This window comes from Salarias fasciatus, chromosome 17 (assembly GCF_902148845.1).
Source record: "Salarias fasciatus chromosome 17, fSalaFa1.1, whole genome shotgun sequence".
NCBI classification, from domain to species: domain Eukaryota; kingdom Metazoa; phylum Chordata; class Actinopteri; order Blenniiformes; family Blenniidae; genus Salarias; species Salarias fasciatus.
This window is the reverse complement of record NC_043761.1, coordinates 17152763-17177237: the sequence shown is the minus strand read 5'-3', so window position 1 is coordinate 17177237 and position 24475 is coordinate 17152763. Positions and strand designations below refer to the sequence as shown.

The following is a 24475-nucleotide window of genomic DNA, read 5'->3' as shown; positions in this document are numbered from 1 at the left end:
GTTTCCAATCAATACTTGACCAAGCATGTCTTTCTTTCTCAGGTTTGAGCAAAAACTAAACTGGTTCCAAACCCAGAGGAAGGCCTGACTAAAGGGATTGGGTCTGGTCTGTGGCGGGCGGAGAGGATCGTCCCTGTGTGGGAGCCGACTATTCCCCGAACAATTCACTGCACAGTTCAGACTGGGACTTCATCCAGCGACCAGAAACACCTGGAACCATTCCTAAAGAGGAAGATAAACTGCTCAAAGCGTGGAACCCTCCACCAGAACCGAGAACACTCTGGGTTTGTCCCTGACTCATTAACCAGACGGGAGCTTCCCACAAGTATCTGACCAAGAACGTGAGAAACAAGTGAAACAACCGAAGCGCTGTGATTTGTGGTTTCGTGACAAATATCTGCACATAGCCACGTTCTGACCGGGGATCCGTCCCCAGAACGGGCCGGCAGCCGCGATGGACCGGAACCGGAGGCCCGGTCCGGCCGCCGGGCGGTACCGGTGGGTGAAAGCAGAGGAGGCTTCGGCAGGAAGTGAGCTGAGAGGCGGACGGCGGGATGCAGGGGCGCGAAGCGAGCGGCGCTCACAGGCCGAAGTCAAAGGTCAGGTCGGACTTCCCCATCTTCTGCCTGTAGACCGAGTCGAACTTGTCGTTCATGGACACCGTGAAGACGTCCTTCCACAGACCCACGCGTCCTGCAGGGGAAAGGTCAAAGGTCAGAGGCCGGGTCCACCTGCCGCTCTTCCTCCTCCTCCTCCTCCTCCTCTCATTCAGGACTCACCGGCTGACGTCCGAACCAGACAGACTCATGTCAGCTGAGCTCAACCTAAAGCACAGCAGACTCTCCCAGCATGCACTACAAGAAAAAAACAACAACAGACAGATGGAAAACCAAGGAAAACAACAGGAGATAGAAATCAGAGGGGAAACAAATCAAACGTGGCAACATGCATGAAGAACATCAACAAAGGGTCAACTTAAAATAAAATGAGTCTGTGGGAAAAAAAGCTGATTATGACAATCCTGTTTATTCAAAGGTCAAAGGTCATGCTCAGGGAGCCACAGCAGTGACAGATCAGCTGTGAACTCCACCTCTCTGACCTCCAGAGCCCAAAAGACTGAGACAAGCAGCGACTTGCCAGCGTTAGCTAACGCTGAAGCTAACGCATGAGAGAGACAGCGGCTCAGCGACATTTCATCAATAAAAGAGGAAATCAATAAAAACCAAACTGATTACCAGAGGAAGCGTTTCTAACTATCTGCTGTGGAGCCGCTGACCGTCAGCTGTTCAACTGCAACTTTTACATGAGCTCATCCCGAGCTAACCCACTCCTTCGCCTGTCTCATCTTTTTTTGGACTTTCACAATAAAAGCAACAGCCTGTGATGATGAATGAGCTTATTTTAATCGACTTGCAGAATTTTTTATGACTTAAAAAAAAATATAATACTACTGACGCTTACTAATTTCTTAGAAATAACCCAAAATATATATACATATAGTTCGGATCATGTATTCCTTTGACCCTTTATAACTTCGTGGCGGCCCTGAAAGGGTCAGGTTCCACACTTTGGAAACCAGCAGATTAGAGAACCGTATTTTGTAAAGACCAGCACACTGAAACTTTTCACCAAAAAAGAGATGAAGAGAGTCTGTGTGTGTTTTCTCTTTAAAAACAACGAATCAGTGTGAAATCGATCCTCATCATGGGACACCAGCTGTGAAATCAGGGAGCGGCGGAAGCCGACAGAAGAGCTGTTTCTAACACACATTAGGCTCTGCGGAGCCGCATCAGCCGCAGAATCCCCCCTCCGGGACTCATGAAGTGTTCCAGTTAGCCTGCTCCTCCTCCTCCTCCTCCTCCTCCTCACCCCGGCAGACGGACAGCGCCTCGGAGTTTCCACACTGCTCGATCAGCTGGTTGCAGCTCTCCACCAGAACCTCCAGCTGGGCCTTGTCACAGGAGACGCCCAGAAAGCGAGCCAGCTGCTCCACCAGCGGCCCCGGGTCCTGCAGCGAGACACACACACACACACACACACACACACACTCTGACGTCCCGGGGGTTGACGTACGGGGAGGACAGCATGTACAGTGCTGGTGTGTGAAACACATGTAGGTTATCAGCTCTGCAGACGTGTTCCTGTGAGCTAAAGTTCACCGCTCCGCTCGGTTCTCAGAGGAAAACGCTGTTCTGGGTCAATAACTGACCCTGAAACAGGTTACGTATTGAAAACCAGCCTCCTCAAATCAGCAGCTTCAAAGCTGCTTCCGCTCCGGATAAGCGGATTCTGAAGTAGCTCCGTCGTTACGATCAAATGTACGTTGATGTTTGGGTCAAAAACAAGCCAGAGGTGGAGGATCGTCAAGTGAGCAAGATGTACGTTTACTGATGGGAATCGTTCATTGATCTGTTGTAAAGGTCTCACTGATCTCTGTCCAGCTCTTATTGGACCACTTTTTGCTTCCAGAGATAAATATTTAGCGTAAAGGATGTTAAAGTCATCTAAGATCCATTTACAGTCTGGTTTACATTTGAATTCCTCCAAAATAAAGTTTGTTTGTTGAAATGTGCAGATTGATGTCTGACAGACTCACTACAGGAGAAAACCAGCAGCCTCAGGCTCACACCCCTGCAGCTGACCACAGTTCTAGGAAAACGTTTTCTGAGCAGGAACTAAATGAAGTAAAAAGCTCTTCAGCACATCAGAGACGAAGCAGAGTTACTTAAAGACTACAAGGCTACAGTTCTTTCTTTATCGACTTTAAAATCTGTTCAGAACCAATAAATGAGCATTTCTCTGGAACTTCCTCAGAATTCCTCAACTGTGCAACGATGCTAATAACAGCCAAAGTCACTCAGACATGACACTTTGACTTCAGTGTCTGCGTCCCACTCTTCGTATCCATCCCTGCTCTTCATTAATCCGTAGGAAGCATCTTGTTTCTTAGATCTCTGTAGCTACAAAGCTTTCCCTCTCTGTGTCTACATCCTGGGATGTGATTCTGCGTCTCCTGGTTATTCAACAGCTCTGACTGAATGGTCTGGTTCATGTCTGAGTTTGGTAACAGTTTGACTGATTTACACCAAATAAAATGCATTCGTTTGACCTTTCAAATGACGATAAACATCTCATAAACCTTATTTATAGTCTGATTATAGTCAAACTTATTGAATGTAGCATTTTGTAACTACAGTTTGGAATGGTAGAAGTGTTTTTTATGTTTGTTTGTCACATGTTGCTTTGACCTTTTCTGTGATTTTAGCAGTTCTTAAGAATGTTTGCTTTCAGCCTTGTCGAGCTCTTTTTGCTGTTAGAACTGGTCTTTAATGAGTTCGGAGTCCGTGCTGGGGATCGAGGGTACCTTGTACATGTCTTCGTATTTCAGGAACAGCACATTGGAGTCCATGCGATGCTCCCAGAACTCCTGAACGTGGTCAAACCAGGATCCGTAGCCCACTGAGGACCGAGAGGACAACAATGTTTGAGGAAGGAGGACCCAGCAGGAGAACGACTGGGAGGTGGAGGAGCACTGGGAGGAGCAGAACACTTCACACTCACGCTTGTCGTTCATGAAGCGCCGGCAGAACTCCTGGAAGGTTCCCCGGTAGCTCATGGTCCTGAGCGAGCGGTGGAACTGGTAGTAGGACACCACCAGGTCCTTTGGGTTCCGAGCCATGTAGATGACCTGCAGCAGAACCACGTCAGCTCCGTCAGCTCCGCCCCCCACTGCTGTCAGCTGAAGCCTGTCTGCTGGGTTAACAGTAATAACTGATCTACGATCTGAACCACTTCCTGTCACATGTCCTTTCCTCTCCTTCCAGCTCATGTCCCTGTCCGTCCCACCTGTCAGCTGCTACCGGCGTTTCTTATGTAACACCTGAACCAGCGTCTGACGGGACGAACTCAGGGCTCCGGCGGCCGTCTCCGTCCCGCCGGTACTGACCTTCCCCTCTCCGTTGTGCATGGCTGCAGGCAGGAAGCGGTACGGAAGGTGACTTTTGATCAGGCGAGGAGAAGTCAGCTCCTGTCAGAACATCAAACAAAGACGAATCAGCTCTTTTCTGCGAGCTGAAGGTCATCAACGGTCTGCTGACTGGAAAAAGCATCATTTTGTCTTTCCATTCATATTTGAACAACACTGCAAATGTTTGCCAGATGTGTAGAAACGTCCCTGTTTGCACACACAGCCTCCAGTTCACGTCGGATCTTTGTTTTTGTAATAGAACAGCAGAGAGCAGTACAGCGAAAACCTTCAAGCGCCTTTAAACTGGTTCTTCATGACACCGATCCAGTCAGCATCTCTGTGTGTCCTCATCCAGCTTAGTAAAGCTCCTGGCCTCTGCAACACCTCAAAACCGAAGGTGAGTGTGGACGGGGGCACTTGATTTTCACCATGATGTTTTTCAGTCCCTGGTAGTCCATGCAGAGACAGAGTGTCTTACCCTTCTTCTCAAGGACCAAGATGAGGACCAGATGCTGCCTGTAGACAGAGATGCCTCGATACAATCTGTGAATCCTTGGTTCTCGGGTTGACAGAGTCAGAATAGCCGGCCACAGTTAGGGGAAGTCCCAGCATGCCATTGTGTGGGACGGTCTCTGGCGGAATCCTCCAAGTCTTACTGAAGTCCGTCCTCAGGTCTCAGTGGACCCAGGGCACACAAGACACAGCGACTTCTGACAAAGTGTAAACTGTTCAGAGGGTGTGGGGTCAGCAAGTGGGGTATGTTAACGGCCAACCTCACAGGAACTGCTCCAGGACTCGATGCCACTGGTAGACCACTTCCTGTGGGGGTTGTGGGTCTTCGACTCATCTGGGTTTTGAAGGTAAGTCCAGAATTCAGGAGCTGCGGAGGAGTGTCAAGAGTCCAGAAGGTCGAGGCAACATGGAGAAGCGTCAGGCGATCCCCGGGTGGAGCTGTCCTCACTGGTTCTGGAGTAGCCTCCTCTTGATCCTGGTGCCAATAGTGATCAGGTCCTCCAGCTGGTCTGGAGGGTCTAGGAGATCCAGCTGGTCTTTGACTGCCCCAGCAAGACCATCGATGTAGGTTTCCATCAGGTAGTGACACGTGGTTGGATTTCAAGGATTGAAGATTCTCCTCTGAAGAGGAATTTTTAATGCAGAGTTTGTGACTGAAGCCGTCCTCGGTAATAAGGGGACCTTTTTGTCATTTTTTGATGGGACTTCTTCTGTACGTATGAACGGAACCAGAATAAGAGATGTTCCTACTGGAACAAGAGGGGATTCGACCCGGTTCAAGTCGGGTCTCCCCAGTTCGAGTTGGGTCAGTCTGGTTCAAGTCAGTTCGATCCGGTTCGATCCGGTTTGAGTCGGTTCAGTCCGGTTCTCCGTCACCGTACCTGTATGATGTCCAGCCCAGGCTGGGGGTACTCCAGCACCGGCAGCTGCTCGTCGATGTTCATCAGGCCGATCTCATCGGGGTCGGCGCCCTGACTCACGAGATACACCACCTCCTGAAGTAGACTGGTGCCTGAGGGTGGAGGAACCAGACCGGCCTGTCAGGGGACATCGACCACACAGCGCTGGCAGCCATCAGCTTCCTGAAGCTAGCCACCTAGCTTACCACTGGCATCCGCGCCGCTAGCTCAACAAGTAAGCTAGGTGGCTAAGCGCGGCTCGGTTTCTCACTGACAGCTGTAACTGTAACTAAGGGGGCGGGGCTTAATGAACCAAAGGTCAAGTGATTACTATAATATTGATACCAGATCATTTTTGTGAATAATTTTGTTCAATTTGTTTTTTTTTTAACTTTGTCTTGGTTTAAATGTTTGTAATCCTAAAATAAGAAGCCAAAATAATATTGATGATAATAATAAGATGATCTGGGGTTATTAACAGCCATTTGTGGCTTGAATTGATGTTCTTCTGGTTTTGTTCCTCATTGAAACATAATTTGCTTTAATGTAATAAAATAAAAGTGCGTACAGAATTCAGCATTACAGTTTAAATATCCTGTGATTAGAAAAAGATGAGAAAAACTATTAAATGGCTGAAACAATAGTGGAAAAATTATAAGGAAAACAAAACAAAAAAAAAACAAAATTTGAAGAGACAGAAAGAGCAAAAACTGGGGAAAAAAGTGTTTTTATTGCGCAGAGCAAGAAATGTGAAGAAAAGGTTTTTTTTTGCAAAAATTTTCTCTGCTATAAACACATTCAGTGAATTTGTGTTTGGAGAAAACACTTTGGTGAGAAAACACATGGCAGAAACCATGGTTACATAAAGTCTTAGCTTTCTAAATAAAACCTCAACGATTTGATCCTGTTTTTTTGTGCATCTTGCTGAAACGTGACTCTCGATCCAGCGCAGCTCCTGGAAAGAGAGTTTTAGAGAAACGACGGTACGAAATGAAGGCAGAGGGCAAACCGGCTGGAAGAGCGACGCACAGGACACAGAGCGGCGTCTCCGAGGGAGACGAGGATCTGGCTGTGAAATCACGTCTAGAAGATTCTCCTCAGCTTTACCAAAGTCGTTTTCTGGGAAATCTTTCAACTCATAATGATAAAAATGTCTCCTCTGATCGACATTCAAGGGAAGGTCAGAAACTGAAGCTGTGGCTGCTGAGGTTTTCTGACTCGATGTCAAATCAGGAGGAAGTTTAAAAAAACAGGCTGATTTTACACTGAACAGTTAGTTTCTGTCATTTGGGAGCAAAGGTTTACACACCCTGTAATTCAGTCTCATCTAAAAACACTGAAATGATCTTCAAATGTCCAAATACTGACAGTTCAAGCTGCTCCTCTCTTGTTGCAGCAACATGATGGAAGTGTCCCAATCGATAGCGTAATGGTTTGACGGTGACGAAATAAAACTGTTACCGAGAATTAACAACCATAACAGAAAGTTCTGCACTGCAAAAATCCACTATGAAATCCCGTGCTGACCGATCAGCCACTGAAACTGTGATCAACAAACAAAATACCCAAAAAGGAAATGCATTGCTATTAATGCATCATATAAATACGACACAGAAACCTTTGACATGGCAAAAATCAACAGCTAATATCTTTGAAATAGCTGAGGTAGATGAAATTAAGAGCAAAAAACAGCTTTAAAGCAGCTAAAAACTATTAAAATAACTAAAAACAACTTTTAAATTCACAACAAGCCTCAAAATAGCTCTAGTGATGAAGTGAAATCGCTGCAGATTACATGAAACAGCTGAAATAACCCACTAAAATAGTTAAAATGAGCAAATCCCAATATCTTTAAAATACATGACTTCAACTGAGAACCAGGTGAAAGAATAAACTCCTCTAAAACTGACAAAGTGAACGTTCTGCTGCAGAACTCTGAATCACTTGCTCATTTCCAGGTCAATCTGCTGGAATATGTGTTTCAAAACCAACGTCTTGAAAAAGTAGCTTATTGACTGAGCAAACCTGCTACCAGGAAGATGCAAGATGGAAGATCAGCAAGAAGAGGCAGAAACTGCTGAAATATTCCAGAAATGCTGCTTAAGCTGCTGTGGATACGGATTAATGCTAATGCTAATGCTAATTCTATTGAAAACACATCATTAGCTGCCAGTTGTTAATTCAGGCTTAATGAGGTTCTCTCTTAATATTTAGCTTTTAGCATCACTTGTTAATGACATGTGATACTAAATATTAATATTTTTACAACATTAATATTTTACAATATTACAATAATGATATGAAAAATGAAACTAGAAAACGTTAGCTGGTTAGCATCTGTCTCAATCAGCAAATAGGAGTTTTTCAACATGCGTTGGTTTATTTCAGCTTTCCTTTTATCAGGGTTTGTGGAAAAGTGCCACCAAACGCCTCCACCGGGCGACGCATGACGCTAGAGTGGCACTGGTGATTCACGGCAAGACTGCAATGCATTGTGGGGCGACGGCGCCTCCGGGGAGTCATGACTGAGTGTGCTGTCAAAACAACCTGAGGTCTACCCCCTCACACACACACACACACACACACACACACACACACACCCCTCAGGACTTCCTGGTAAAACAATTGAGACAGCCAATGGCGGTGGAGCTCTGCAGCGGCATGCGGCCGTGCACGTGCTGCTGCCGCTCTGCAGCACGGGACAAACACAATGAGAGTGTGTGTGTGTGTGTGTGTGCGTGTGTGTGTGTGTGTGTGTGTGTGTGTGTGGAGGTTGGAACGGCACACTGACACATTATTCTCCGTCCACAGAGATAATCAGTCTCGCTACTGAACCGTGGAGAAAGAGAGCCGAGCGGACGGCGGGCAAGGCGGCGAGCGAGCAGCAGGATTCTCCTGTCCTCTCCGGCGAGCTTCAGAGTCATAAACTCTTATCCTGAGAATAAAAACCGTCCACGTTTCAGATGGCATGTATGGATTATGTAACGTCCACGGGGCTGGCACGGCCCTGATGGCACGCCGTTCAGGACGGTTTCTGCTCCGTGAGAGGAAGGCTGGGGCCCGAAAAAAAGAAGAAACTGCTTGAAAATAGGTAAAATGTCTGAAATAGCCGGCTGAAATAGCAAAAATGCCCAGCTAGAAATGGATTTAAGTGAGTTACAACAGCTCAAATGACTTTAAATGAGCTAAAACAGCAGAAATAACTGGCAGAAAATTGCTAAATAGACTAAATACAGCTTTAAAATGGCTAAAACATCTGAAATAAATGCTTAAAAATGGTTTTAAAATAGTTAAACCAGCAAAAATGGCCAGCTAAAAATGGATCTAAATTAGTTCAAATAGCTAAAATTACTTAAATGAGCTAAGACTAGAAACTGCTTTAAAAGAGTGAAACACATCTGAGATAACAGCAAAACAATACTATAAACTGGTTAAACGGGTAAGAAGGCCAGATAAAATGGATTCAAATTGGTTCGAATAGCTAAAATAAGTGTATGAGCTAAAGCTGCCCTTAACCTCTGAAAAAGGGCTAAAACATCTGCAATAACTGGCTAAAAATAGCTAAGACCACTGAAATGGACAGCTGAAAGGAAACTGAACTCGCTACAGACAGGCTAAAAACGGCTTCGGAAAAGCTAAATCATCTGAAATAACAAGACTCACTGAAAGAACCTGAAAGACTCACTCTGGAGTTGATTTAACCATCATTTATAGTTTGTGTCAAACAGACGGCTCTGGGGCCAAAACCGGTCCTCTAAAGGACCCGATGGGGTCCGTAGGACTTTAGAATAGTCTTAATACTACTGCTGTGTGATAATCTGCTGGAGTTCGTCCTCCGGCCCGGGAATCGGTGGTCTGACCTTCCTAGTTCCAAACTGGTCTGAATCCCTCCAGTGCAGCAGAAATCCGCTGCTTGCATTGCAAAATATCAGAAAGAGAAGAGGAAGCGGCTCGCTGGGGAGTTTGGCTCAGCTACTTTCACTCAGTGCATCATGTAACAGAGTGTGTGTGCTGGAGGAACACTCACACACACACTCTCACGGCAGCCATCTGATTATTTTTAGCTGCTCCCACTCAGGCCTGACGTCCCTCAAATCCTCCCTCCACTTTGTGACCTGCTCTGATTCGTAACAATCTAACTTCAACCTGCTTAGGATAACATCCAATCACAGCTGCCGCCACAGCCGCCAAACCCCGCCGGAATCTCCTGGGATCACAGCTTTCATTCCCAAACAACGGAGCAAATCTGCACTTGAGTTTAGCTGTAGCTGCAGATTTAGAGAATCAGAAGGAATTTGCCTTTGTTGTGTTTTTAAAGGGATCTTAGAGGGTTTTTGTTCACCTGGTTCTGGAACAGTAAATCAAATGAGGTAATGTGTTTCTGTACAGTTCTTCTCCTGACCGCTGTTGCTTTACTGTCCACTGATCAATCAATCCGCTCTACTGGGAGGACGTTTCATCCAGGAAGACCCAGAAGACAATCATCAGTCTCTCCTCCCAGCTCAGCCTGTTCAGATACTGTTCCTACAGCCGCACAAACAACACTGTTCCTACAATCTTACACACAAACACTGTCCCTGCAGCCTCAGATAAACACTCCACCTGTAACCTCACATAAACACGACACCTACAAGCTCAGTCACAATCACTGCACCTACAGCCTCAGTCAGTGTCCCTACAGCCTCACAAACACACTGTGCCTACAGCCTCAGCCTCAGCAGAGCAGACAGCATCAGTATCGTCACACAAAACACAGTTTTCAAAACAGTTCTTGTCGCTGATACAGTGAGACTGACGGCAACAAGCAAAAAGGTAAACTATATTATCTGTGTGTGTGTGTGTGTGTGTGTGTGTGTGTGTGTGTGTGTGTGGGGGGGAGTGTTTGTTCAGTTGTGTTGTGTCTTTTTGAACTTGACCTCCATGAAGCTCCACTCAGCCACTGCTCTGATTGGTCGATTTAAGTTTCCAAATAAAACATCTTGGTCCTGAATGATGAATTATCTGTGAGATATTTTGAACGGCACCAGGCGACTGCTCATTTTATTCCACTTTTAAATAAATAAATGCAAAGATAACGCAGCTTAAAGACGCATATGGTGCTAACTTTGGCTTTTTTTATAATAAAACTGATGGAATTGTTTAAGCTGCAGTTACTGACATGTCATCGCTGCCTGTTTGAGTTATTTTGTTTTTTTTGTTGTTGTTTCATAATATTGAGTTAGAGTTGTTTAAGAAAGACTTAAAGGCTTTTCTTCTTAAGAAAACCTGCAATCTTTAATTGAGCACTTAAATTTATGATTTTTTTTAACCTGTTAATACTATTGTGTTTTATTATGCTAATTGTGTCTTGTTTTTATTTTTGATTTATCTGTATGTGGCACTTTGAGATCTCTTGTTGAAATGGAAAGTGCATTATAAATAAAATGTATCATTATTATTATTATTATTATTATTATTATTATTATTATTATTATTATTACATGATCACTGTACTGAAATATTTTAAAGTCACCTTAAAAGGTGAGACACCAGATGAGAGCGACATAAAGACCTGGACAGAAATGTTTCCTGATGCGGGGCACTGCAGCCCCCCTGCTGCTGTTGGTGCTGTCGGATTGATTCTGAGCTCTTATCTTATCAGGTTTTCACAGGTGGACTTTACTTGTTTCCCGCAGTGTTTCCTGATTCCTCGCAGAAGCTGGCAGGGAGCTCCAGGAGCTCCTGGATCTCCTGGATCTCCTGGATCTCCTGGATCTCCTGGATCTCCTGGAGCCCCTGGAGCTCCGTCACATGACCAGACCCACCCAGGCCGCGGCGGCTGCAGCAGCGGCCCTGCATCCTGCATGCAAACACCTTAAAAAAAAACTTCTGCAGCCGCGAGACGCTGCCGGATCAGACACGTGACCGATCGATGCGGTTGCGTCTGATTCATTCATCAGTCTGATTGCGAAACCCGAGCTGCGGCTCGTGAGGCTCGATAGCGGCCGTAAACAACCTGCCTGATGCAGGGTGGGAGGGAGGGGGCGCACGCGCTTATTTGTGTGCTAAAAGTTGTGCATTTGGAGGCGCGGGCCGCAGAGGCGCTGCAGCGGGGGCGCGAGCGGCACGCGCCGTGCGTGCGTCGTGGCGCGGCGCCGCTTACCGGACTTCGGGTAGGTGACGATCCAGATGTCGCTGCTCCTGAGGGAGAAGTTGGCGATCTCCTCCATCTTCCCCCTGCAGAAGGGCGGCAGCCGCACTCCATCAAACTCGAAGTATTTGCTCTCGAACTCGATCGGCGTGCTCGGCGTGTCTGCCTCGCTCTCGGCCATCCTGGCAGCCAGCCGCCAGCGCACGGACAGGAGAAGGCGCACACCCAGGAGAACAGCCTGACCCCCCCGCGGCGGAAGCTCAGGGGACGGCGGCGGTCGCTGCTGCTGCTGCTCGGCTCGGGATGCTGCGAGCTGCTCTCCGACAGCCAATCGTGCGGGGGAGAGGTGATGTAATGCGCGGGCACGAGCCCCCAGCATCAGGACCACTCGTCAGTGCGCGCACCCGCTAATATTTATATCCAGGCCTCATGCTGAAAGTGGCTCCCTGCAGTTTTCATGGAGATTCTTATGTTTGGAAACTGTTTAACTTTCTCCGGCGCGTTGGGCTGGGAATGTGATTAACACTGATTGATGAACTGTGAATGAGCAAAACACAAACACGGAAATCCCAGCATGAAGTATGAAGCCACAGTTTGTTTGGACGGTTTTCCAGAAGCCACAGTGAAAACATCCTGATTTTTAGCCCCTTTTAACACAAAGACACTCCTCTCTCACCTTCAGACCGCATGTTTCAACGCTTCAGGGAGAGACTTTCTACCAGGGCACAAAACCGTCTTCTCAGCTTCTCTTTCATATTTTTAATCTAGATTTATTGTACTGGCCAATCATGATTTACTGAAAAAAAAGAGTTTGTATCCCCCCCCCCAAAAAAAGTTATTACTGTAATATTTATTTTGTTTGTAGATTATTTTAAATATAAAAAGATTTTGAATTATTTAAAATATTGTATAGTTTAAGCACTATTCTCTGATTTTGTACGTTCCACACAAATTAAAGAATACATTTGTAATAAAATGAGCTGTGTGCCAGCAGCATAAACCACTGCTGTGTCCCCTGATGACTTCCAGAAGTGCAGAAAGAACAGGACGACTTGTCAAGTTTTCACTTTCAGGACATGTGCAATCAGTATTTTTGTTTTTAAATGTAATCACAGCTCCACAGCACTGTGTTGAGCAACACGCTGTAAGAGGCCAAGACCGAGAAATATCCACACAAAAAAAGCTGAAAAATAAAAATCCAGGGCAGGAGCCACGCTGGGGGCGGGGTTTATGTCTGTTTACATTATTTCCACTGCTGTGACGTCACCGAGCTTGTCCCACCTCCACTCACACCTGATTGGCTCTTGAGAATAATAAACATTCAGCTATCCAATCATGTTCAACTTTATGTAATGTTGCATTTACGTAACTCGTAAATTATGAATAGTATAAATAAAACTAACCAGTCATTCCATTTTTTTTTCATATCAAAAGAAGTGTGGATGACAGCGTCAAGTCGCTGCATTGATTTTTGAAGTTGCACCTGTTTACTTGGCACAGATCACATTACAAGTGCGTGAAACTGGGGGGAAACTTTTTGTCCTGTCAAAGTTCTGACCGTCCCTGAACGCACCCTGTCGGCTATATTGCCAGTTGTTGACTAGCTGCTGGTATTCGTCCGCCCGCGGAGCCGCGTCCTCATCCCGCCCCGTCCCCCCGCGTCCACCGCCCGGCCGGCCCCGCTCCGTCTCCCCGCCGCTTCCACCGTCCGCTCGCTCGGCTTCCCCAGCCGGGGCATGCCCCGCCATGTTTGACCTGAACGACGGCTGGAACCTGTCCTTCGCCGGCTGCGGGTTCCTGGGGATTTACCACATCGGCGTGGCCAGCTGCCTGCTGGAGAAGGCGCCGTACCTCATCAAGGGGGCCACCCGGCTGTACGGGGCCTCGGCCGGGGCGCTGACCGCCACCGTGCTGGCCAGCCAGGCGTCCATAGGTGAGGGAGCCCGCTCCAGACAGCAGCTTTAACGGACTGAAAACAGCTTTTAGTGCTTATTTAACTCTGTTTTAACACTTTAATAAGTTAAAAGTGTTTTTAGCTTCTGTTTATTACATGTACTGTAAAAATATTTAAGGTAATGTATATAAGTTGTTCACAAGTTACTGGAAATGAACATTTTAAGATGATTTTCATGTATATATCGGCAATTTACGCAAGAAAAATCATTATAAAAGGCTAAAAATTATACCAATGATCAATAACACTTTAAATAAGTAACTTTATTGTATTTAAAACTTTAAATTAAAGTTATAACAATTGTTTATATGTCAGAACTATTTAATAATAAATATGTAAGTACCCTGTAAGTGTTCAAAAAAGGAACATTCTTGCTATAGAAGTTAGTGTATGTGCTTGTATAGATTGTTTGTGAGGATAAAGTGTGGCAGCAGTGGGGCGACTGGGTGTCTGCAGCAGATTAGAGTCCTCTATCTGTCAGGTCTGGAGGTAAACACGAGGTTCGGAGAGGTCGCGTACGTAAGAGGGCGCCGATATGTCCGCCGCCTCTGATTGGCCGGAGTGCAGACTGCCGGGCCGTGAGACGGACATGTCCGTGCACGTGTGGGAGGCATCCTTTCGTTTTCACTGAGAGTCCGGGCCTCCTGGCTCCCGTCCCTGCGGTAGTACGCTGACCCGACCTTTGACCTCTGTGCTTCCCCCTGCAGCCAAATGCTGCGAGGACGTGATCGAGGTGGCGAAGGAGGCCCGGAAGAGGAACCTGGGCCCCCTGCACCCCACCTTCAACCTGGTGAAGGTGCTGCGCTCCGGCCTGAGCCGCGACCTGCCGGCCGACGCTCACGTGCGCGCCGCCGGCCGGCTCAGCGTGTCGCTGACCCGCGTGGCGGACGGGGAGAACGTGCTGGTGTCCGACTTCAGCTCCAGGGAGGAGCTCATCCAGGTGAGCCGGGGAGCCGCGGGAGGCCGGGGAGGCCCCGGAGGACCCGGTTTAACGCCGCTGTGTGTCCCCAGGCGCTGATCTGCAGCTGCTTCATCCCCATCTACTGCGGCCTGATCCCCCCCTCCTTCAGGGGAGTGGTGAGTCCGTCGTCGCCTATCAGCACGTTCATTCCATCTGATGGACTTTAGCAGTGACCTCACTCGCTATCACGCGTTGCCATGAAATAAACAGTGGCAGCTCGCGCAGCATGACCCAGCAGGGACCATACAGTGCTTTAATGAGATTAGCAGATTACTGCATGGAAGCAATGTGGTGAAAACACTCCGAATCCTGCAAAACGCTGCAAACCAGCACTCTGTGGGACATTTCACCGTATTATTACCAACTCAGGCCTCACACACCGGCCGGGCTGGAGGACTCTCCCGTCTCTGAGGTGGAAAATCCACATTTATTTCTTATAATGATGCAAATATTGTTCAATAATACCAAACTACAGCAGGCAAACATATTCTTAAAGGTCAGATTGAAGTTGCAGCATTTATATTAGTGTTCTTTTAATCAGTCCGTTTAACTGAAGAAAGTGAACATGTGTTTTTAAATAACTTCTGTTTTGGGTCTTTTATGGAATCAGTGATTATTTAAACTGGAGGGAGAACAACTGACTGCAGAATCAAACCATTTGAATGCTATTTTTGACATCTGTCTGGCCACTTTCTGGCCCCCGGGCCAGGAATTTGACCACCATGATATAAACAGTTTGATTCGTCCCAAAATACCGATAAACATTTTGTTCTAGGAATAGTTTTCTTCTTGCTGTGTTTGTGGAAGTATCGACAAAATAAAAAATAAGTAAAAAATCTAACTGAATATTTATAATTCAAGCTGGTTTTAACTTCATTCAAAATCATTAAGTAGGTACTTATTGTAGTATTTATCAGGGTTAATTATAATTTAAGAGAACAAACATGATTATTATAATTTTTTTTTCAATTTTAAATCTTTTTTTATTTCAAAACATTTCCATTACTGAATTTCTCCATGTTGTTGTCTTAAAGAGAAAGTGAAAATGTTGCGTGAAATCATCCAAAGTCTTGTTTAATCATTAAAGTTTAAATAAGCAGTTGACAGTGTAAAGCAGGGGTGTCAAACATAGGGATGGGTACCGAATTTCGGTAATTTTTTGGTACCGACCGAATTCCCGCTTAAGTACCGAGTATCGATTCACGTGAAATCCGTCGGTACCACATTTCGGTACCTGAACGCACCTTTTTCTTTTTTTTTTTGACCCTGAACGCACCTTGACATTATGCATCGGCAAGAGCGGAGGACACGGTGACGCGGTTACGTGGGTCCAAAATCTTCGGAGTATTTTGACTCGCAGACCGGGAGCGAATATATAATATACCGGGAGAGCAGACATGCACACGGGCCGTGAGAACGGGGGGGGGGGGGGGGGGGGGGGGGGGGGGGGGGCGACCGCTCGTGGCTGCCGGCCGGAATAGACCCCACTGGCCTGGAACACACCGGCCGTTCGGGAAACCTCCCGATGGCCACCCCGCCCCTGTTCGGAGGTGTTCGCGGGAGGAACAAGCCGCTTCTGCGATGGTCGCTCCCGCTGCATGTCACTTCCTAAACAATGCTCTGCGCATGCGCGGCTCGAAACAAGAGCGCGCATCGAGGCGGCGACTCGACATGATATGTCATCACGCAAAAGCGGTCCCACGTGGCTTTTGATTGGCATTATGACTGCCCAATCACGAGTTGGAACCATACAATTCTGATCCTCCAGTAAACCTTTCAGTGTTTGTTTACTGTAGAGGTGCCTGGTGCTGCTAGTGTGAAACATTTTATACAGTTATTTATTCTGAAAGTTGTTTGTTACTGTATGGGCAGCAGGTGCAAATGTGAAACATTTCTTACAGCTATTTATTTTGAGTCTATTCTTATTATGTTATTTATTATTGTTATTTATTTAAATTATTTACTTTATCCCCACACACATTTTTCTCAAGTTCTATGTTGGAGTTATTTCAGTTGATGTTATTGAAGCATAAATGTTTAAAATTCTGAAGTTTTGACTATTTTTTTAAATATACAAAATAACTTTAATTACCAAATGCATACCCCCCCCCCCCCCCCCCCCCCCCCCCCCCCCCCCCCCAAAAAAAAAAGTATCGAAAACAGGTACCGAAAAATACCGGTATCGATTCGCAGGTACCGAGTATCGGTATCATATCGATTCAGATGTGAAAGGTACCCATCCCTAGTCAAACATGAGGCCTGCTGGCCAAAAGCGGCCCGATAATGGCTGAATTCTGGTGTTACAGTCATTTAAAGAAGGAAAACGTTCTATTTTGATCTGTTCTGGGTGTGGCTCAGTTTTAGCAGGTCTCACGCCGCAGTGCTGCAGGGAACGTTAGCTAGCTGGCTAGCTGCTAGCATCGCAGCTGAATCAGGGGAGGAAAAATCATATGAACTCAAAGTGAAGCAGAACGAGACTCCAGCCTCAACGGAGGCTTGTTGTCTCCACTGTGGGGTCAAAGTTCATCCCTGCGAGTTCAGTAAGCCGCTGCCGGAGCGTTGCCGTGGCGCTGGCTGCTGGTTTACATTGTGTACATTGTGTACATTGTGTTCTTGGTGTTCCTGGAGCTGCAGCTGCTCTGGGCCCAGGTTGAGTGTGACTCACTGCATGCCTGCTGTAAATAAACCCACCTGAGCTGGAGCGTTGTGTAACGGCCGCTGCTATCAGCGGAGCGCCGTCTCAGTCAGCCCGCCCCTCAGTCGCCAGCCTATAGCTGTGAGAGCAGCAGGGATGCAGCGTAGCGAGCTGTTGCGTCACGGATCGATAACACGGTCCTCAGACCCAGAGAGCACATGTCTCCGTGTTTGGTGGAGCGCTGGCTCGGTTGGTTTGCTGGCATGTCGGTTGATGAAGGGCGTGGTTGTTTGGCAGGTCAGCTGGTTGGTTGAGCTGTGGTGTGGACACTGGTCCACTTGGTTGTTTGGTGACTCTGTTGGTGGGTGTTTTGGTCGCCCTCGGGTCTTTTTGGCATTCTGTGATTCTTTCAGTTCACCCTGGAAATAAAGAGTTTCTCTGGTGTCATAAAAACAGTTGGACAGGAGGAATGTGTGTTCGTCAGTGGAATGTGCTTCAACCGAATACAAATCAGGATCAGAAATGTGTCGGATTGTACCTGATGATACTCTGATAAGCTCTTAGCTTTCTTTTAGACAAATCGGCGCCTCTCCTGGGGGATAAAATCCGCAGCCGGTTGCTTCCGGCTGCATTTCTTCAGGTGGTGAGAGGTTCTAGCCGGGATCTGAGTTTGTGTCGGCAGTGTGTGGAGGATCGTACCAGTCCTGTTGGCCTCACAGTTCTTGGAAAAGGTTCGTCATGTGCTCGGTAGTTGGAGACGCCTCCACAGGATACGGTTTGTCGCTCGGCCCCCTGGGAAATACACCGCAGCTGCTTCTCTCTATGCTCCTCTAGCATGAGCGCTGCTGGTGCTGGAGCCTGAATGGGAGCGATTCTGTGAAGCTGCAGAATGGATATAAATGATTTACCATGAGCGATAAGCTCACAGCGGAGCGTCTGTGGCCGTGAGGCTGCAGGATGAATGAGCCCCTGATGGATTCTGGTCCGGACCTCGCCACGTGTTGTCAGTCCTCCTCTCTGAACTCACATTTCAGCCGGAGACGTTCTCAAATATAGGTTAAAGCACATCAGTGTGTCCGGAACAAAGTTTACCCTTGTTCAGCGTTTGACCTACTTCCTGTGGCTTCGCAACGCTTCGCTCGTATGAACGGGATTTCACAACCGGCACCTCCGGCAAGACGAGGGCCACCGCCTTCCTCTCACATCCCAGCATGTCGGACCCAGCAGGCCTCTGCCGTGGTGGAGGCAGCCGGACTCTGGACTGTCTGACTGACCCCGCCCCACCTGCTCTCTCCCACAGCGCTACGTGGACGGAGGCATCAGCGACAACCTGCCGCAGTCGGAGCTGAAGAACACCATCACCATCTCCCCCTTCTCCGGAGAGTGCGACATCTGCCCCCGGGATAACTCCACCAGCTTCCACGAGCTGCGCTTCACCAACACCAGCATCCAGATGAACCTGGGGAACATGTACCGGCTCAGCAAGGCCCTGTTCCCCCCAGAGCCCAAGGTAGGGCCCCGGGGTCCGGGGGCTCAGGGGGGCTCTGGCGGGTTTTTAGAACCACCAGGCAGTAAGTGCAGCAGGTGTCCAGAGGAGCCGTCAGATTCTCACATTCCATTCATTGTGTGTGTGAAACGCACAACACTTCTCACTGAACTGTCCTCGTTAGAAGAGATGGACTTTGTGACCGAGCCGCCATCTTGGTCCGGTCTGAACTCCAGGAGCAGCCAGTGACCAAGATGGCGTGTGTCCAGTCGGCCGGAGCTACGAAACTCTGAGCCGTGCTGCATGCTGAAGAGTTTCCAGGCTCACACACCAGTCCTGCTACACGCTAAGCATGATTAGTGCGCGTAGCCACAGTGGTGACTGGACATATCCTCACCAGGTACGACAGCAGGAGGACTCAGCTAGTGGACACACACACTCACACACACACACACACACGCACCTATAAAGTGGCATTGCTAAATTAATAGCAACCTGCGATGCCACATGGCGACCCTAATGGTTCAGAAGCGTTGCATCCCTACAGGACAGGCTCACCACGTGTTGGCGTCTCTCTTTTATTCACCCCGATGGCCTAACCTGCTCACACTGGCTGCACCACAAAAAAAAAAAATTGGAAGAAATCGGCACACGACCATTGGACTGTCATTCGATGCGACTGTTTCTATTTTGTTGTGCTCATCAGCAGATACTGTTGTTGTGCTGATATCATTGTGCATCCCTGCTTTATAGTTCTGAAAACTAGAACAAGGTGAGACTGGTTGGAAATATGCCTGAGATGATAGTATTGTATAGTAAATTATCAAGGTGCAGTGTGTGAAATGCTCCGGGGATTAAGGCTGTAATAAAAAGTTCTGCTAATGCTCAAATAGGTCAGCGTTAACGACAGAGGATCCTTGTGCTGATCTCTGTGTTGTTTCAGCAGCCGTTAATCCACGAGCCGGAGGAGAAAAATGTGACTTTTCAGTCCCCAGTGAGATTACTAGGCCTCACCGCCACTGACCAGAAACACCGGTTACATGGCGTTACATGGCGTTATGTAAGGTTCTACAAACCTGTGTTCACAACACATTCCTCGAAAGTAGACCGAGGTGTGTGTGTGTGTGTGTGTGTGTGTGTGTGTGTGTGTGTGTGTGTGTGTGTGTGTGTGTGTGTGTGTGTGTGTGTGTGTGTGTGTGTGTGTGTGTGTGTGTGTGTGTGTGTGTGTGTGTGTGTGTGTGTGTGTGTGTGTGTCAACCTGACCACAGGAGCTTCATCTGTCTCTGATGAACCAAGGTTCCTGATCCGGGGACGGACTTTAACATAGAGCACCATCAGATTCCAAAGAAAGAAATAAAGAGTCCAGTCTTCAGTCTTTGGTCTTAAACCATTGTCTTTCATTGTAGGTCTTCAGTCTTTGGTCTTAAGTTTCTGTCTTTAGCTTTTCATCTTTAGTCTAAAAATACACAAACGGCTAAAAACTGTCATCTGACACGGACAACTTAAGCAGGTATACCTGATAACACACGTAGAGGCTGCCAGACCTTTAATGGTTAGAATAATATCTAAAGTATGTGGAAAAGCTGTATATTGTGAAAATCCTGCTGTTGTGATGAAAGTCTCTTCCTCAGCTGGCCCCAAACGACTCCTATTAGTGGACTTTACTAGAAGCTGTTTCCTCTTCATCCCCACATCTCTGACGCTGTCGGCTTGTTCTGGTCTGCAGGTCCTGGCTGAGATGTGTCAGAGCGGCTACAAAGACGCCCTCCGCTTCCTGGAAGACAACAGTGAGTTGTCCTCGCCGCCGCCGCCGCCGCCGTGTCTCCGGTTCACGTGTCTTCAGGTTTCCCCACACTGTGCGTGGCGGTGTTTCAGAGCTGCTGATGCTGGAGCGTCCCTCGGCCGGCCTCGCCCTGCCGGACGCCCCCGACACCTGCTGCTGTAAGACCACCGAGTCCACCCGGGAGTGGGTCCTGCGGAGGCTCCGCCTCCTGCACAAGCAGCACTGGTGGATGGACGAGCAGCTCGATCTGCCCACGCACATCAAGAAAGGTACCCAGCCTTCAGCCAACGTTACAACCACACATCAGGGACGGTGTGTGACCGCTCCTCTGTGTGTGTGTGTGTGTGTGTGTGTCAGTGTTCTGCCAGGCCTGCCAGGACAAGTCGGGTCTGTACGCCAAAGTGTCGGGCACGCTGCCCATGAGGCTGGCCTCCTACATGCTGATGCCGGCCACGCTGCCGGTGCAGTCGGCCTACTCGGTGGCTCAGAGGTGAGAGCGGCGCCGCCTCCGCCCACGGCGGCCCGGTGTAATCGGATTACTCCCTGACCGTGTCCGCCGGGCTGCAGGTTCGTGGAGTGGCTCCCCGAGGTGCCCGACGACGTGCGCTGGCTGTTCGGCGTGGCGGGAGACGTTTACCGACAGGCCTGGAGAGGAGACGCCGGACGCTCACAGAGGTGGGAGAGGATCTTTACAGCCGTCGTCCTACATGGTGGACGGTTTGATAAAAACAAGACTTATCATCCAGGAAACACAGTCATGTCTACAGACTGACGACTGGATTACAGCTTACCTCTGCAGGTGCTTCTTTTCTACTGAGCTGTTAATACTTTTTATTAGTGAACTAAGTGGAAACATGAAGTAAAAGGAAAATAGTCTGAATGACAGGAACATGGTGGAGATGGAGACGATCCTTCTACTGGAAATAGTCAATGAAACAAATCTGTAGTCTCGTCATACATCGAAGTCCAACCACGTTCCCTGAAGTCTCTGTCCGATCCAGCTCCGAGACTAAAGACGTAAGACTGAAGACTGAAGACAAAGAGCTAAAAGCAAAGACTGGAATCTAAACACAGAGACCTAAAACCAAAGACTGAAGACGAGAGACAAAGAGGTAAAACCAAAACTACAGAGAATGACCTAAGACTAAAAAATTAAGACTACAGACAGTGCCCTAAGACTAGAGACAGTGATCTAAGACTAAAGACAGAGCTCAGACTCAAAGCTGAAGACTGAAGACACTGACCAAAGACTTGAGACAATGATCTAAGACAGGAGACAAAGACCTAATAATAAAAACTGAAGATTCGAGGCAATGACCCAAGACTAAAGGCAAAGGCTCAGGATTAGTGCTCAGATACTTTCCTTGACTTTCTGGACTTCCTCTACACGTGGGTCTAAATAAAAGTCACTCAGTTCTTCCATTCGCTGAGCTTCTTGCAGGCCAGTAACCGAGCCTTCAACACTCAGGAAGCTAGTGCGAGGACGCGGTTCCACGGTCTGGATGTTAGCTGCTGTGGCTAATGCTAGCATAGCTAGCCTAGCTTACAGGCTTCAGTTTCCAAACAGAGCCCTGAAGGTCCTTCATGGTCCTCGTCCTCCATCCTGCTAATCCAGGGTTTTACCTCCACAGCGAGCCGCGGCTGAGGAAGTGTCTGAGCGAGCCGCCGCTGCATCCGTCCAGCGACCCCCCCGTACTGCCAGACCTGGCCCCCGCCCTGTCCTCCCTCGATCTCCACGGCAACTACTGGGAGATCCCCGCCTCCGGCCCGTCCTCGGCCCACCAGCCCCCGTTCGCCTTCCCCTCCTCCCCCCAGCAGGTCTGCTTCTTCGTGGGCTCGCAGGACCAAGATCAGGGCCACAACCCGCTCTGAGTCCACCTGGGACCCCCGACACCCCCCACCGAGACTGTTTCACACTCCGAGCAGCACTGAGGACTCATGGACCAGAGCTGGAGGGTCTCTCTGGACGTGGAGGGTCTCTCTGGACGTGGAGGGTCTCTCTGGACCTGGAGGGTCTCTCTGGACCTGGAGGGTCCCGGATCGGTTTTAAAGCACAACCTCAGCTACCTGTTTTTGAAGTTCCAGCGCACCAACGTGCGCCACGTCCCTCACAAAGACTTTTACTGTTTTTAATGAACATTTTAACCTTCTGTGTCTTACAGAGTGAGTGAGTGAGTGAGTGTGTGTGTGTGTGTGTGTGAGTGTGAGTGTGTGTGCGTGTGTGTGTGTGTGTGTGTGTGAGTGTGTGTGTGTGAGCGTGCCTGATGATCAAACTGTTTTAGTTCAGGTTTAGTTTAGATCAGTTTTATTCCTCAGTGTGATTAAATATTGAGTGAAGTGAGACTGAATGGCTGAAATATGCAGTCAGAGCTGCCAGACTGGCAGAAACGGTGACCCGGCTGAAGTAATCAGTCGGGCCGACCGGGTTGTAGGGGTCGCAGACCGCTACGTTAGCCCAGTTAGCTAGCATGACTTCCAGACCAGCTGGAAAACTGGATGAAACCGGTTCAGGGCGGGTTGAACCAGACCCAGGTTTACCTCTGAGAGGAGACACTGATGTTTTTCCTGACCGGTCGCTCACGCTCACCACCTGTGGCCTTAGAAACAGCGCTAATGCTAATGCTAATGCTAAACCGTACACAGCTGGCACGGAGCCTGGCTGTGGTTGACTGTGGGAAGCTACACACCAGGGACGCACTGAGTCCTGATGCTGTTTGCAGCAGCTCCAAGACCAAAGTCAGACTTCTGATGCAAGTTAAATGGAAAACATTTATCTTCTGGGGACATTTCAGAAAAAAGAAACTGTAAAACATTTTGACAATAACGAAGTCATGAAATGCTTTGTAATTGACTGTTTCTGGTCGCAGGAATAAAGAAAAAGTGCACTTTGCAGAACGAATGCATTTGACTGTTTATTTGCACAAAAGAGGATGACAAAGTTTTATTTTTTTTTGTTTTTTGTTTGTTTTTTTTCTTCTTTTTTTACCTTGACGGCCTGGTGTGCTCATGGCGTGCTCACTCTGTATGTCTATATCATCACGCGTCGCTACTAAACACTTTGTTCTTGTCACTTCTAATCTGAAATCATGTAAATTGTCTCTGCCTGTGTATTTATTTTAAGCCTATTCATTAAAAATGATCTGCCAGAGGAGCCAGCCACAGCGAGCAGAAGGCACGGAAAGACTTGGATTAAAATGTGATTTAAAAATGTAACACATTATAGATTCCATTACTTGAATGGTGATTATCGTGTTGACACTGACAGCCTGATTATTTTGTTGAACCACAAATAACTTCCTGATGGGTTCATGGGTTCCTGTGAATCTGCTCTCTGGTTATGAACAGAGGGAGGGACACATTGAAACATGTGGATTTGGGGCCCCCTGGTGGCGTGGAGGCCCCAGACACCCCAGATGTGTGCTGATCGTGGTCAGGTTCCCAGGATCCGGACAACATGGACTCTCACATCACAGAATGAAGAAATACCAGGGAGTTCAGCGGCTTCAGACCAGCTGTACCTACACCTCTGGTCATGAAAGTCTTTTGGAGAGGACCGAAAAGACACGGAGAAACAGAAATGTCTTCTGAAATTTTCTGTTCACTTTTACAAAATTATTTTAATACACATTTTAAAATTTCAAATTAATTTAATGTCTGGGTATGTGTTTGTTGAATAAGGTAAAACAAAGCCAACATATAAAATAAAAAATAAAATGACACTTCAGTGTTTTACATTTCAATGACTAATAAGTGTCATTTCAAATAAAATGAATCAATTCAAACATAAATCATTATATTAAAGAATACTGGTTAAAGTTCTAAAAATGCAAGGAAGAGGAAGATTTGAGTGCATGAAAACAACCATAAAGTGAAATAATCTGAATTGCATCACATGCTTTCATTAATCCCAGTTGTTGAAATTGTTTAATTGCCGGATTAAATAAAAACTGAAAAAATAAAACTTCTTTGCATCATGAATATATGAATAAGATGACAAATATACAACACAGAGAAACACGTGAGGAGGAAAAATGTGTTTTTACAAATGAAAAGGCCAGATAATCCACATTTTAGGATTCCAATTTCCAATTAATCGTTTCAGTTTTTCCTTGGTGTGCCCCCCTCAGAGTGTATAAGCCCCCCTGTG

General features: G+C 47.5%; 2 protein-coding genes across 2 annotated transcripts; one reads left to right on the top strand and one right to left on the bottom strand.

Annotated features, from left to right (window-relative positions):
* Positions 1 to 557: 557 nt before the first annotated feature.
* On the bottom strand, positions 558 to 11771 carry sult4a1 (sulfotransferase family 4A, member 1). Its single transcript, XM_030113927.1, has 7 exons — positions 11522 to 11771; positions 5362 to 5492; positions 3947 to 4027; positions 3562 to 3688; positions 3365 to 3459; positions 1870 to 2008; positions 558 to 693 (listed from the first exon to the last, which is right to left on the bottom strand). Exons 1-7 carry the CDS (start codon positions 11688 to 11690, stop codon positions 581 to 583), a joined length of 855 nt encoding a protein of 284 aa, XP_029969787.1. The 5' UTR covers positions 11691 to 11771; the 3' UTR covers positions 558 to 580.
* Positions 11772 to 13106: 1335 nt separating this feature from the next.
* pnpla3 (patatin-like phospholipase domain containing 3) lies at positions 13107 to 23256 on the top strand. Its single transcript, XM_030113919.1, has 9 exons — positions 13107 to 13442; positions 14171 to 14403; positions 14475 to 14540; positions 18360 to 18569; positions 20272 to 20332; positions 20421 to 20597; positions 20686 to 20818; positions 20896 to 21003; positions 21960 to 23256. The coding sequence occupies exons 1-9, from the start codon at positions 13256 to 13258 to the stop codon at positions 22198 to 22200; spliced, it is 1416 nt and encodes a 471-aa protein (XP_029969779.1). The 5' UTR covers positions 13107 to 13255; the 3' UTR covers positions 22201 to 23256.
* The last annotated feature ends 1219 nt before the right edge of the window (positions 23257 to 24475 follow it).